The 14,560-nt window shown below is 35.5% G+C and overlaps 2 protein-coding genes across 2 annotated transcripts; both read right to left on the bottom strand.

Annotated features, from left to right (window-relative positions):
• LOC18792858 (BRASSINOSTEROID INSENSITIVE 1-associated receptor kinase 1) lies at positions 2,611-5,038 on the bottom strand. The gene is made up of 3 exons (XM_007222534.2): positions 4,296-5,038; positions 3,696-4,090; positions 2,611-3,373 (listed from the first exon to the last, which is right to left on the bottom strand). Exons 1-3 carry the CDS (start codon positions 4,720-4,722, stop codon positions 3,059-3,061), a joined length of 1,137 nt encoding a protein of 378 aa, XP_007222596.2. The 5' UTR covers positions 4,723-5,038; the 3' UTR covers positions 2,611-3,058.
• On the bottom strand, positions 7,711-13,324 carry LOC18789086 (protein RAE1). Its single transcript, XM_007222193.2, has 12 exons — positions 13,173-13,324; positions 12,957-13,058; positions 12,792-12,878; positions 12,384-12,461; positions 11,632-11,819; positions 11,163-11,304; positions 10,785-10,865; positions 10,134-10,262; positions 9,455-9,532; positions 9,242-9,313; positions 8,177-8,257; positions 7,711-8,088 (listed from the first exon to the last, which is right to left on the bottom strand). Exons 2-12 carry the CDS (start codon positions 13,023-13,025, stop codon positions 8,038-8,040), a joined length of 1,056 nt encoding a protein of 351 aa, XP_007222255.1. The 5' UTR covers positions 13,026-13,058; positions 13,173-13,324; the 3' UTR covers positions 7,711-8,037.

The raw sequence follows: 14,560 nt of genomic DNA, 5'->3' as shown, positions 1-14,560 counted from the left end.
GCTCAAGAAGAAGGGAAAATTCTCCAAAGCTTACTCTCTCTCACTAATGAAATCGGAATGGATTTTGGATGTGAGGAATAAATTGGAGGAGCCCTACATTTATAAGAATAAAAATTCCTTGACCTACAAGGAATCGCAAATTCTTTCCAACTTGGGAGTTCATAAAATTGGTAAGTCAAAAACCTCCTCTACGCGGGAGCCCAAGTCCACCAAGGAAGCCCAGTTACAGCTGGACAGCCCAACGGATAATTTACATCTCCTACATGCCACCACGCGCCACGCAGAAGCTGGGGGGCATTTGTGGGAACCTAATTAAATCAAAACCCTAGGTCAAATAATTAGGCCAATCAATTTGGGAATTATTTGACCTAATTAGGAGTTACCTAACCTAATTGGGAATTACCTAATCAAATTGGGGGTTACTTGATCCCCAATTTAATTAGGGATTTGGTTAAATCCATAATCCCTAAATGCACCAACCCCACCAACCACACCAACCTCACCAACTACACCAACCACACCAACCTCTCCAAGGCCACTATAAATACCTGGTTACGCACAAGGATGAGGTACGCCTAAATTCTTACAAAACTCTACAGAAGTTATTTCTCAAAAACTCTAGCCACCCCCTCTCTTTCTCTCTCTCACACAAGGCTCCGGCCACCACACACGGCTCCGGCCACCCGTTTTTCATTGAATTACCCTACCTAACTTAGGCATCGGAGGGCCTTCGGCCAACACCCCCCGGGTGTGGTCCTTTTACTCTGATCTGTTTTGCAGGGAGAAAGAGAGGCGGAGAAGACGAAGGAATATTGGGCGAATATTCTCCCGTGAGATTATTTGCACAAACAGAAGATTTATAAACAATAAAACTAGGGCAAGATTCATATAAATTACATAAATATATTAATTTAATATTATGCAATACAAAATTTGGTGGGCACAATCACTTTAATAATATATTTATATGAAAAATAAATTATATTTATGTATTCTATACGGGGCGAGTTTGAATTAGGGATTAGAATATAATCCCCGTCCTTCTCCAAATATCGTACCCGAAAAATTCTCCAAACTCATCCCCATATCTGTTTTTTATCATTCATACCCGGCCCATTTAAGGTCAAAGCTTTACGAAGACCCTTAGGGATAGGAAATTGTCGTCCATTAATTTGGCTATAACTTCATAATTACAAGATTGGACATTGGGGATTGGCGAGAACTAGCTTTCATAATTGGAGAGATACTTTTTCAATAGGAAAACGAGAGAGAATGTCAGGTGAGAGAGAGGTGTTAACAGAAGTTGTGAGGTAAAGTAAGGCTTGTTCCCATTTTTTTATAAAAAAAATGATAACCAAAGATACTTTCAAAAAATATCAACACTAACCGAAGATGCAAATAGTGTTCAAAATTTTTTATTTTTTATTTTTTATTTTTTTGGGTCAATACGACACCGCTTTACTACTAAGATATTGTCTGATTTGAATTTGGAATCGGTTTTGCTAGAAAGGTATGCCCACACATATATGGCACTTCACATTTCCCTTCCTGAGCAATGTGGCGCTCACTGATCTTACCCTTCTTGTCTTGCATCCTTTCTTCTTGCTCCTTGATCAATTTTAGCATTAAAAAATTGGATCCCACGTATGCCACATCATCACTTAAAATTTACATAGGGTTGTGAAAATTGAAAGTGCCCACAAACATACCTTAAGGGGTACAATTGCAAGGCACCAAATGAAATTAACTCCAAGTCAAATTTTCAATATCATGTCCTTTTAAGTCATTGTACAATCACCAAACCAACTCCCCCTCCACAGCGACAACCAAACAAGAAAAAAAACACATACACACTACACTTCTAGGAATGCAGTAGAACCACAGCACACATTGTTTTTTCATCCATTATGCATTAACAATGCATTTGGCTGAGATAATTTTTATTTATAAAGAAACCAACCATCATACCCAAATTAAACGAAGCCAGAATCAACCCTATAAACAAATATACTGTTCCAAAAAATATATATATATCAACCCCAAAAAAAAAAAAAATTCAGCCCCTATAGTGACAATACATTGAATCCAATCACTCTCATAAGTCATAACCAACAAACCCAAAAAAAAAAAAAAAAAAATCAATCTACAAGGGATCAAAAGTATAAACAATAGGGAGATTTACTATTATACCAAATATAAGATATAAGGGTCCAAATTATAAAAATACCCCATATGAAATGGAGTTTAGAAACACACCCAAAACCCATTTACAACATTACAAAAAGGCTTTTAACTTCTTATAAATTACAAAACTACCATCAATTTCTTAAAACAAGCCCAACCCCAAAATCTCATAAAAATACCCAAAACACTCAATAGGGCATCAAAGTAATTTAATAATTAATATTAAATTCAATAAGGTCAGCTGTCATTTTTTGAGTTTGTTTATAGAAATTCAACGGTGTAGGGTTTATGTATAATATTAGTGCTAAGAATGTGTACAAAAACATTACTTCACAAGATTACAATTGTAATACTACATGAATATTCTCATAAAAAGCACATTATACCATAAACACATAAATTCTTATTATCAAAAGAAGAAAGAAAAAAAAAAATACAAAACTACGAATTTGAATCATAGACTATAAAAAGGAATGTTTGAACCAAATAAGAATGATGACATAAACAACACTATAAAAATTACAGCAGCATCAGCTCCATTGTGTGATATAAACAAGGTATTAGAGAAGAATAAAGAAAGCAAATGAGAGAAGAGAAAAGACAAACATATGTCAAATTTCAGAAAGACATACTCGCAATCCACAAATAGCAATACTGAATCAAACTTAACCACCTACATAGCCTTGTAGGTACGAAGTTTTATCACAAAAGATCTCCATGCTATTAATAGTAGACTCATTCATTATATGTTATATTTTATTTAATCCAATTTCCTATGTGGTACTTTATATTCTTCAAAAACAATTTCAAAAGGCGGTATCTGCTGAACACAAACTTGTCTGCATAGATACAGAGGACGGAAGCAAGAAGTGCATCACCTGGGACCGGACAACACATCGGGTGGAATTTGAGAACTAGAGTCCATGATCCAATTCGTACTTGCATGTTGAATAGGGTTGAAGTCTTGGTCGAACATCTCCTCTTTCTGCCAGGCCTCCCATCTTTCAGCCAAACCATCACCTCCAAGCATTTGGACAACCTCAGACATCTTGAGCCGTTTCCCTGGGGAGCCTTGTGTGCAGAGTAGCGCTACTTGGATCAGCTGCTCCACCTCCTCGTCAATATAGTAACCCTTTAGATCAGGATCAACAAATGCTTCCAATCTCCGATCTTTCAATAGTCCTTTGACCTGAATTTTATTTTATTTATAATAATAATAAAAATGTTAGGATGTTTCGTAAGTTGAAACGAAAAAAGGAGATGGTACCAACCAATTAGTAAAAGCTAGTTAAATTGAACTTATTTTCTACGCTTGTTCTGCCAACACCTACAAGTGTTTTCTACATGAATCTAATCGGAACTTGTCAGCTGTTTAAACAAGTATTACTATTTTTTAAATATTTCCACAAGGAAAACAAGATAACGGAAATTTTCACAGGGAACTACGTGATCAGATCTGCAAGGTGCACTAAATTAGCTACATGCAGAAACAGAAAAACGTAAACGCATACCCAATCAAATAACAAGACATCATCATTATTTGCAAGCAGAGCAAGATGAAAAGCCGTCTTCCCAGTGACAAGTTCAAGAAGCATGACTCCATATCCAAAAACATCAGTTTTCTCTGATGACTTTCCAGTTGAGAGATACTCCGGCGCTATATGACCCATTGTGCCACGTACAGCTGTGGTAACGTGTGTATCCTTGTAATCCATGAGTTTGGCCAATCCAAAGTCTCCAACAACTGCTTCGAATTCCTCATCTAACAATATGTTTGCAGCTTTCACATCACGGTGAATAATTTTCGGATCACAGTGATCATGTAAATAAGCAAGGCCTCTTGCAGATCCCAATGCGATGCGTTTTCTTTTTTCCCAATCAAGTGGAGGCTGTGCTTCTGTACGATCTACATTAATGTATAGACATAATCATGAAAGCAGAATTACAGAATAGGTCATGTGATCTCCCCATAACTCCCCAAACCCAAAAACTTGTTCATCTTGGTATCCTCAAATTAGACGGAAATAAGATCAACATCAAGAATTCGAAATAATTTGTTAATGTCATGAAAACATAGAATGATCCACATAGCAAAGAATTTAAAAGACTACCTCTTAAACATGATGCTACACTTCCATTAGCCATATAAGGATATACAAGCAGCCTTTCTGTTTGTGTCATGCAAAATCCGCGCAGACGAAGCAGATTGCGGTGGACAGCCATGGTAATCAGTCCAACTTCTGTTTGGAACTGTAGCTCCTCACCTTGTGTTTTCTCTGCTTTGAGTCTTTTTACAGCCACCAGAGTCCCATCAGCTAAACGTCCTTTATAAACCGTACCAAATCCACCTCTACCTAGAATATTTTTATGGCTAAAGGTATCTGTTGCGACTTGTAGCTCATGCAAAGAATACCTTCTGAGCTGTCGGAAATTGACTTCTCGATCCTCGTCCGCTGCAGGCCTTCTGATCTGTGTGAAATCGACTTCTGGATCCTCGTCCGCTGCACAGTTTATACGTAAGTAAAACATGCACCCCATGTGTTAGTATGTGGAAGTTGCGGCTGGGAGGAGAATGTCCGGCCGGTTGGACTCGACTCGAGCTATTGAAGGTGCCACTGGGTCTCCGGATTTGTTACTGTTGAAACTCGCGGATGGAGCCTTGAGGCCGAGCCCAAAGAAGGAGAGATGTGCGGCTCATCTACCTCTCGGAACCGATGCTGAACCACCGACGTATCGGTTTACCGAAAGAACAGTTCGGTTTCCGAGGGAGACAGGCAGCGAGCGGAGAGTTTCCGAACTGTTCTCTCGTTCTTTTCTCCCAAACAGGCCCGAAGTAACGGCGCAAAGGCAGAGAGAGAGAGAGCGGGACAGGGAGAAGAGGAGATGAAGTCTTGCATTGTTGGAAGTTCCTTGTGCTTTTCTCTTCTTTGCCCAAGACTTCATCTCCAAATTTGGTCAACAAGTATCATAAATTTCAATTTTTGTGCGTGTCAGTTAACTGAGGTTGAAAATTTATTTGAATTTTGAAAAGCAGTATAGTAACAAAGGTGAAAATAAAAATTAAAAATTAAAATTAAAATAGTTATCAAACGGGTTTTAAAAGTTTTATTAATGCTATAGTTAAATTGTTTGACACAAAACATTAACAATGTTCAGAGGTTATGTTGCCTGTACCGTCCAAAATTGATGGATTATGAAGCGTTGTTGTATGATCTTCAGACATGGACACAAAAGTTATGAACTAATGAATTTGCAATACTTTGCCAATGGTTTTTAATTAAAACGAATATTAAAATAAATAATTAAAAAAGCATTGAATCCTTTCCCTGTTCTTTTCTTTAGCAGGGAACTTTATTTTCTGAATAAAGTTTATGGTACCCATCAATTCTATTTTTTATCCAACACTAATTTTAAACATGAATAACCTATTTTATCCTTATACGTAATTACTATTAAAGACAAAGAACATTTAAAATAAAAAACAAAGAGTCCTAGATCCAACGTAACAATATACATTCTACAACCTAGTCAAACTTATTTTTCATACTAGTTTTTCAAGCTATCATATTGCTATACTCTTGTTCTCGTAACTAAACCATAACAAGTGCAAATACGCTTATATTGGCAAAACCATATATACTATTTACTCATGAAGGGTGAGAAGAGTCTTCCAATGAGGCGTGGGTTAATTTTGTTGTGTTTTTTAAGTGTTTAGTTACATGGTGGCTGCTGCTTTTCCAATACTAAATTTCGGTGAGTTTAGTTGTAGATGACCGAAATTTAATCTAATATTCGGTGTCATTTCATCGTGAAATTAAAAGTAGTTCGGTTATATCTAATCGAATTTGTACCTATTATTCCACCGAAATATATTCATTTTTTTAGTAAGTTGTTGTCGACCACAAATTTAATGCAATATATTTTTACCTTTTTCCTATTGAATTAACAAAAAGAAGGTGACGTGGCTATTGAAGACAACAATATTGGACTAGAATGTGTAATGACTTATAGTGATCAATTCACAGCTTACGAGGTAATCATTTTTAGTAATTTTTTTTGCATGAAATATTTTTTATATATATTAATATGCAAGCGATAATCTAAGGGAGGGGGATTTGAACTCGAATACAGAGTGGGGAGCACATCCATTTTAACCAACTTGTCTAAGCTCATGTGTGTTGTCTTAATCATTTTTAGTATCATTAATGTGGCATTACACTTCAAATTTTAATTTCAAATCACATGAGTGTGATGTGTAGATATTCAAAGGTAAAGATGCATTATTTAGATGAGCTCGTGCACGAGGAAAGATGAATAATATAGTAATTGTTATTAGAAGGTCTAATTCTGAAGTTGGGGGCAATAGGTTGAAGATACCTTGAGTAACACTGGCTTGTGAGAGAAATAGTAAATATGAGACAAATGGTATAAGGTCGGATGCAAATGGTGATATGAAAAAGCATTTGAGGAACACTGGTAACATGAAATGTGGATGCCCAGTTAAAGGGTGTCAATATTGGTGGTAGGGATGATTTGAAGTTAGAGGTGGTTTGTGAAATACGTAACCATGCTGCTTTGGAGTATCTTGAAGGTCATTCATTGCACTTTCTAAAGAGGAGAATGCTTTGTTGGTGGACATGTCTAAGAGTTTGGTGAAACTCGTATATTTTGGTCACCCTGAGAGATAGGGATGCAATGAATGTTTCAACTATCACGACAATATACAATACTAGGATTCGAAATATAACAAAAGAATTTACTGGATGAACACATATTCAACAATTGCTTACTAAGTTGTCCGTACACAATTGGTTTTGTTGATGATGATCACTATATTCAAGTATGAATTTATTTGTCTAAGAACCCTCTCAAGATGGTAGGGCTCAACAACATCACAACACTTGAGCAGAGCATCCATAACTTTTAGGTTTATGTAAGTTTTAATTTTGAGGGTATTTGTGTCTATCTAATTGGATTTTATGCTATATATGAAAGTTTTTATAAATATTGACATTTATGAAATTATGAGTTAAATTTTGGCATATATATATATATATATATATAAACTCGTATTATCATGCAGGGGCTAACAATGAACAATTATGTTAAAGACTTAACAGTATGAGCTTACAATCCTTCATAGTACTTAAATTTTAGTTTATAATAATTTAGTTTTTATATATAATGATTTTGCTAATTTTGACCCTACACTAGCAATTCAACTAAAGGAACCTAACGGTAGTAGTAGTAGAGGTAAATGTCTATGTTAGAACCTGTAAGGTGATAGGAATTAGGAGTTGGAGCCAAAACTGTAAAACAGTTTTGGATAGTTAGTTAGCCACGTGTCAAGTGTTAGTTGGGGAATCTGTTACAATTACTGTTGTATCCTTGACGGTGGCTTTATTACCAATTTGGGGAGCCATTGTACGTATTGTTGAGAAATATACAGAAACATTCTTTGGGTTCTCTCTGTTGGTTATTGTCTAAGGTTGAAAGATAGAGTCCTATCATAAGGTCGCATTAGAATAAGCACAAACATCAGAGGACTGAAATTTAGCCAAAACTTTTTAAGGTTTTGAATTCTCGGAACAAAAGAACAAGATCCAGTCAGATCATTTTAGCTCCAGAAAAGGAATATTTGCAGCACAACCTAGTCTAAGAACAAACTGATGGGAGTAGCTTCACTCGGAATGGAAACTAAAAAAAGGACTAGAGGAACCTTCCTGCGTCTGACCGAAAAAAAAAAATCCTGTCTAAACGTCTGTCAGAGGGGCTAGCCTTGCTCATACGTTGGTAACTAACAACTTCCATATACAGAAATAGCTCATAACAGACATGGCGGGTCGACCAGCTTCACCTTTTTCCACCAGTGTTAACTCGTGGTTTGCTTTTAACCTCGGCTTCCTGAAAACAAAAAATATATAAACGTCCAGTCTTAAGTATTTTCAGGCCATCATGAACAAAATTGTTGAAATGTATTGTCTGAATATACCTGTGGCAAATGGAGGAAAATGTAGTTCTTCGCGGTAGCTGGATTATGATTTTCTGCACCCTTGCTCCAATCATAGCAAACCTGCAAACACAAGTTCGGAAAAGATCTTCAATATAATATTTAAATTATGAGAAGAAAATATGTGGAGAGTTCGTTTGAGTCTTGTGCAATCAGTTTTCAAGTCATATTGGCTTGTACAGAAAGGAAAACCAAGGTGTAATGTGAGGCATTTAATTACTCTTAAGAGATTGTAACCATAGACCACCATTAGTCACTTGTGTACACAAAGAAACATCATTGTACAATGGCACACGACAAGAGAAAAAAGAAACAATAGTTAAAGGCCAGCAAGCGTACAGAGCTAAGGTTTATTGGAGGTACAAATTGAGATTACAGAAAGGTTGATCATCATCGCAGTAACTAATATAAAAATACATACATCCAGAAAAAGCATTGCCTGAAATTTTGGCACAACGACAATCTAAATATTCAAGGATGGTTTACTATAAAGTCATAACATAGTTGTGGCCATAATAGCGTACAGTTGAATGACCTCTCCTCATAAAGGTTTAGCTGGCCATACTCCGTTTCCCAAAATGTAATCTAACATAACTACTACTACCACTTTAAACCAGTTGAAGAACATGAATTGTATACATGTATACAACTTCCAGTCATTTCCGACCCCAGATTTGACATAGGAAACCCAGAAAAGTTAGGATGGTATTTCCCTTTCTCTAAATTTACATTACACAATGACTCAGTCACATGAATCAATAATATTAACAGTCGAGAATGATCTTAAGGAGAGCATGATACTAATTTAGTGGAAATTTAAGCATAAGTGTATAAGAGAACCCTAAGAATATTCCTATAGATCAATGAAGTCATGACGCAAGGTGGTATGTGTGAGTGTGTTGTGAAAACACTGCTATAGATTAGTCTGCCTTGGTATGTGTTAGGGCTGTGAATTTATGTGCGCAGGTGGTGCGTGTGAGTACAGACACAGAGAGAGAGGGAGAGAGTCTTCATATTGGTTGTGCAATCATGAAGAAAGAGAATTACCGCATATGCAAATATGGAACCATCATTGTTGAACGTACTGCAAGGTATAGGTTGATTGCACCTTGACATTGCCTGAAAAATCAGAAAAAAGTTGTATTAGACACCTATACGCATATAACATAGGATCAGCCATAGACCGAACATATAAACAAGAGAATTGGAGAAGCACATAATACAAAGACAGAAGAAATAGAAAATAGATGTGGGAGAAACCTTTAGTCTCTGTTTGCTATCCTTATCCCAAAAATTGAAAGAACCATCAGAACCAGCAGTAGTAAATGTGTGATGCACCTGAAACAAGGGACACAAATAAGCTTTAAAATTACAAATAATAGTAACAGAACATGAAAACACAGATTTATCCAAAAAAAATTTGAACAACCTTAACAAGAACCATAATGAAATGGCAATGAATGCTGGAAAAAAAGTTTGGACTGATCATAGAAAATATCATAATTAGGCATTCCCAGTCATAATTCTGAAGTAAAACCAAGAACACTGATCCAAATGCACTTAAAAGTTACCTCATATAATAGAACAAAATCAACTGAAATATATTTAAAGGAAACTTTAACGTTCGTGCATATGCCAATAAATCCACTGATATAAAAAATCTGAAACCTGAACAATAGATAGTATAAAATCGGAAACCCTCCCAATAGATAGAATAATACACAAGTCCTGTAATCTTAAGGTGAGGGCTGTACCAATGATACTAATACCATACTTCTACCAAAAACATCATAGTCTATGAATGAAAGGTTGAAAACAATCCCTGCGATTTTTTCTTAACCCACATTATTAAGCCTCTCAGTGCATTATCCAGAAATATAAATATAAATATAAATATATATGAAAAAGGAAAGAGACAAAGGAATAATACAAATCATACTGGATGGAAGTTCAGAGAGTTGACTGAGTATATCTCACTGCCCTCTCTATGGCACTTAAAGGTAAAGTTTTTATTTTGTTGTTGTTCATCCAGATGATGTACGCCGACCCTCCCTTCAATAGAGCCAACCTGGTTACATCATAATTAGTTAACTATTCAGAGAAGATAATAGTTATGAAGCAAAGACTGAGTATGCATGATCTTGCATCATGTTCAACAATCACATACGTCAAGAAAAAGAAAGTACAGTGGCAAACAGAAGAACTGATGACAAAGAGGCATATCAACTATGAACAAACATTTGTTTAAATTTCTCCTCTCTTTTTTCTTTCTTAATCTCATTTTGCGAAATTACAATAATCTCTGTCAAAGTCCAAGATTTTTAAATAAACTGGTCACCGCTCATATATTCTTCATATTCTTTATATCCCCTAGATAACTAAGGTTTTGCTTGTGTCTCCAGAAATTATCACATTAATCAATTGAATATAAACAAGAAAGCACACCATGAATTCATGTTCAGTGGAAATAATTATACAAGAATACCATATTTTAGTTTGTCACTCTAAGCATGCTATTTGAAAAAGAGGAGAACTATATTTTCTGAGAGAACCCAAACAGAAAACTACAAGCACAAGAGAAAATACTTACCAAGAATCCTTGCTGATCAGGAAATGCAGCAACACACCTTGTTTGATACTTTAGGGGCGAAACAATTCTCTTGAATTCAGTCTGTTTGTGATTGGCAATTATTAAATGTAGATGCAAAACAGAGAACGTTCATGGAGGTGATCAAATAATAAATCCCAGCACCAGTGAGTGCAATTTATTGTGGAAAAGTGATTTACTGGAATTGAAAATTAAAAAAACTAGAGAGAAAAAAAAAAAGCCTATATAAATGTTAATTCTAGAAACTAGGGAGTGAACAAAGTTACTACATAAGTTAGTCTGATTTACTTTTTAATGTGTTTTTCTTGCATGAAATTTATAAAATAAATGTTAACTGATAATCCCTAAAATAAAATTTACCTGTGGGTTCTGCAAGTTAAAAACAACCAGATTTCTGTCTGCAGTGCCAACAACCATTAGGGGGTATCGCACTGATAGAGAATAACAGCGCTCAGGTAGTTGTTGGGTATGCACTGGATTTGGCTGCCTCACATCCCAATACCTAAAGATAGGCAGAAAAGATCGTACATAAAAACAGAAAGCAGTTTATGAAATAAGTTAAGGTAGCAAAACAACACAACACATCAACAACTAGAAGAAACTTAGTTCTCAGATGAATAAGAACATTTTGTAGCAACGAAGAAAATATATGAGCAAAAAGGGTGCCAGACTGGCAAGAGCAAAGCACAACATGCTCAGCAGCACTACCTTAAATGAATTATTTTAGAAAGAATACCACGCGTAACCTTAAAATTTACCACGCAAATTTCCGGTGTATAAATTTCAGATAGCTCAAAATACATAAGAACAAAGACTATGTTTTACTTACTTCAAAGTCTTGTCCCAGCTTCCTGTGACTAAGAGGCTCATCTCAGGGATCCAAGAAATCTCTGTAATGGGTGCATCATGCATGGCAACAGTTACTGGCTGGCCACCCAAAGGCCACATCTTAACTTGCTTGTCGCAACCTCCAGAGAACACAGTCGTTCCATCCTCTTTCCAAGTTGAGCACAAAACCTATATAGATGGATTATATTATAATGTGTATACTAAGTCATGAATCATATTATAAACTTCTGACCAGCTTACAAGAAAGAAAGAAAGAAAAAGTTGCAAGATTTATCACAGAATTTCCTCAAAGGACACACATTGATCCCACGTAGTTCAAATTAAATGCACATGTTCTTTCATTACCCAAAAAGGACTCCCTATCATTTTCAATAATATTGCATAAAAATACTAGTAAATTTACTCGTTTTGAAATCAGTGCCATATGACAATTGCACATGCAATTTTCCTTGACGTCTTCATTGGAAACCTATGATCTTGCAAACAGTTCTCACACCTACCATAATTAATATAATTATTATGTCCTTCTACAAGTAAAGGCAGTGCGATCTAGAATTTAAATTCTGAACAGGTATTTCTAACTTGAACCATCGCTGTGATAGAAAGTTATAATTGACTTATTGTAAGCCAGCATGTGTATATATCCATTATTATACAAGAGGGCACAAAATCAAGCTTGAGAATCGAAAACAAAGCAAGTTGGCCTAAACAATGTGCAATCAAATATGTTACCGGATGGTCATGGGATATTGCTGCCTTGGGCTGACTGGCAAGATTTGTTCCGCTCTGGTGTATCTCCCAGCATCGCACCTAAACAAGGGCACACCGCCAGTCATTACTAAATCCTAACAAATTTGGTTGGGAATGAAAGAAAACGGAAAACAAAAGAAATTATAAATGCCCCATGTTTATCTATTTCAGTTAACATGAATTACATAAGCAGATTGTACCCAAAAAAATCTATGTTAACCTCATAGCATATTTCCTTATATTCTGGGTTGTCCATAAACCCCAAGTTCAATAAGATGGTCGCAGAAATTCAATCAAAATCTCTACAAATAAATTTCTTAGCAAACAAACAGAACCTAAGGTTTTATAACTGATAAAAAATAAAACGAAGACAAGAAAAAGAACATGAACCTGGTTGTCCCAAGAGGTGGCGACCAGAATGTTGCTCTTGGGACTGAAACTTAGGCTTGATATGGAGTCGTTTGGAGGTTGAGCGACCTAAAAATCACACAAAATCAAACTAAATTAACTCAGAAAATAAATACATGACAGCAAAGAAAAATCGATCGAATTTACCTCAAAGGACTTGTTTGGATTTGGATTTGAATTTGCATTTGCATTTGCAGCAGCCATGAAATTCGACATTGAAGTTGCACTCAAGTGACAACGGGTTGTTGTCTAGTTTCAAATTTCAGAAGTTAAAGATAAAGAAAACAGTGAGCACTCAATCATACAAGTAAAATCCGGGAGAGAGAGAGAGAGAGAGAGAGAGAGAGAGAGAGAGAGAGTTACCTGAGCAGAGCAAAAGGAAGGAGGAGAAACTCAAGGAAAAGTAGGAGGAGCTGATTTGATTGGTTGAAGAAAATAAATAGAAGAGGGGATGCGTGAGTTTGCTCTTCCCCGTCGTAGGTCTCACGCAGAGTTGCTCATTTCCCGCTCGTAGGTCTCACGCACAATAAGATTAAGGTGGTAATAAGGAACCATAACCTGCTTGTTTTGTTTGTAATTATTTTTACTTTTTAATAAAAATAGACTTAACACAATAGTTTCGGATTGAAGTAGGGATTTGGAACATCATTTCTTTTGCAAGGAGAAACGCTGACATGAAATGGGGATAGCACTATTTTGATATACCGGTTAATCACATTATGTCACACGTGATAATTTTTCTATGTGGCAATTTGTAATTTGTCGGGAATGCAAAACAGTGTTATTCTCGTTTCATACAAGTTTTTATGCCATAAAAGAGTATATGATATGATGCATATAAATTATTTTATAACATAGACAAGCACTTGAATAAAGAACAATTTTTTATGAGTAGAAGTGCTTCATAAAGAAGAATTTTTTTCAAAATTTGGGCCAACTTTGAATTTTTAAGCCCAAAATTTGAAAAAAAAAATGTAATTGGGCTTAAAGCTCGAAAAATCCAAAAAAACAAACAGAAAAATCAATTGGGCTTAGTAGCCGGCCAAAACTCAGAAAATTGGAAACCGAACTGAATCTAAACCATTCCAAATTGGTTTGGTTTAGTCATTAATTTTTCATGATAACTGGACCGAACCAAATTGTGCCCACCTTATCCATAATCGATGCTTGTGTCTTAAAAACCGCGTAGTTCTTTTCGATGTATTTTTATGATGTTTAATTAGTTTTTTAAGTTTTTTAAGATGAACACAAAAAAGTAATAGAAATGACACGTGGAGTTGTCGTAGAAGGACACCTGTTAGAAACACAAACGACACGTCTTTCAACTACTGCCACAAGTTAATGTTTTATAACCAACACTCTTCTTTCTTCCATCCAATGATTATCATGAAGTAAAATACGTGGAATCATGATTTTACACATCCATAATCGATGGCTATGTCCTAAAGACCACATACATTTTTTCAATGCCTTTTTGTGATTTTTAATTAATTTTTTCAATGGAGTTTTAAAAATGAACCAAAAAAAAAGTAACATAAATGACACATGGTGTTGTCATATAAGGACACCCGTCATAGACACTGACAGCACGGATTTCAGCTGTTGCCACGTGTCATTCTCTTCAAATTATTATTATTTTTTTAGGATTTAACTTCTAAAATTCATAATAAATAAAATAAAAATACGAAAAAATACACCGAAAATTCCTAGGAACTCATGGTGATATTATCATAGCTATAAAGTCTAAAAAT

Source organism: Prunus persica, chromosome G1 (assembly GCF_000346465.2).
Source record: "Prunus persica cultivar Lovell chromosome G1, Prunus_persica_NCBIv2, whole genome shotgun sequence".
Classification (NCBI taxonomy): domain Eukaryota; kingdom Viridiplantae; phylum Streptophyta; class Magnoliopsida; order Rosales; family Rosaceae; genus Prunus; species Prunus persica.
The sequence above is the reverse complement of the archived record's forward strand: the minus strand, read 5'-3'. Positions and strand labels throughout refer to the sequence as shown.

Bases quoted from the DNA above. Each gene is read 5' to 3' on its own strand.
- LOC18792858 (XM_007222534.2), bottom strand. From the start codon at position 4,722: ATGGGGTGCATGTTTTACTTACGTATAAACTGTGCAGCGGACGAGGAT. The intron at 4,091-4,295 runs GTAGTCTTTTAA...ACATTAATGTAG, and splicing joins TGTAGCATCATGTTTAAGAG to ATCGTACAGAAGCACAGCCT. The intron at 3,374-3,695 runs GTATGCGTTTAC...AATAAAATTCAG, and splicing joins ATGTCTTGTTATTTGATTGG to GTCAAAGGACTATTGAAAGA.
- LOC18789086 (XM_007222193.2), bottom strand. From the start codon at position 13,025: ATGTCGAATTTCATGGCTGCTGCAAATGCAAATGCAAATTCAAATCCA. The intron at 11,820-12,383 runs GTAACATATTTG...CCATCTATATAG, and splicing joins CAATATCCCATGACCATCCG to GTTTTGTGCTCAACTTGGAA. The intron at 8,258-9,241 runs GTAATTCTCTTT...TTGTGTTTGCAG, and splicing joins GTTCCATATTTGCATATGCG to GTTTGCTATGATTGGAGCAA.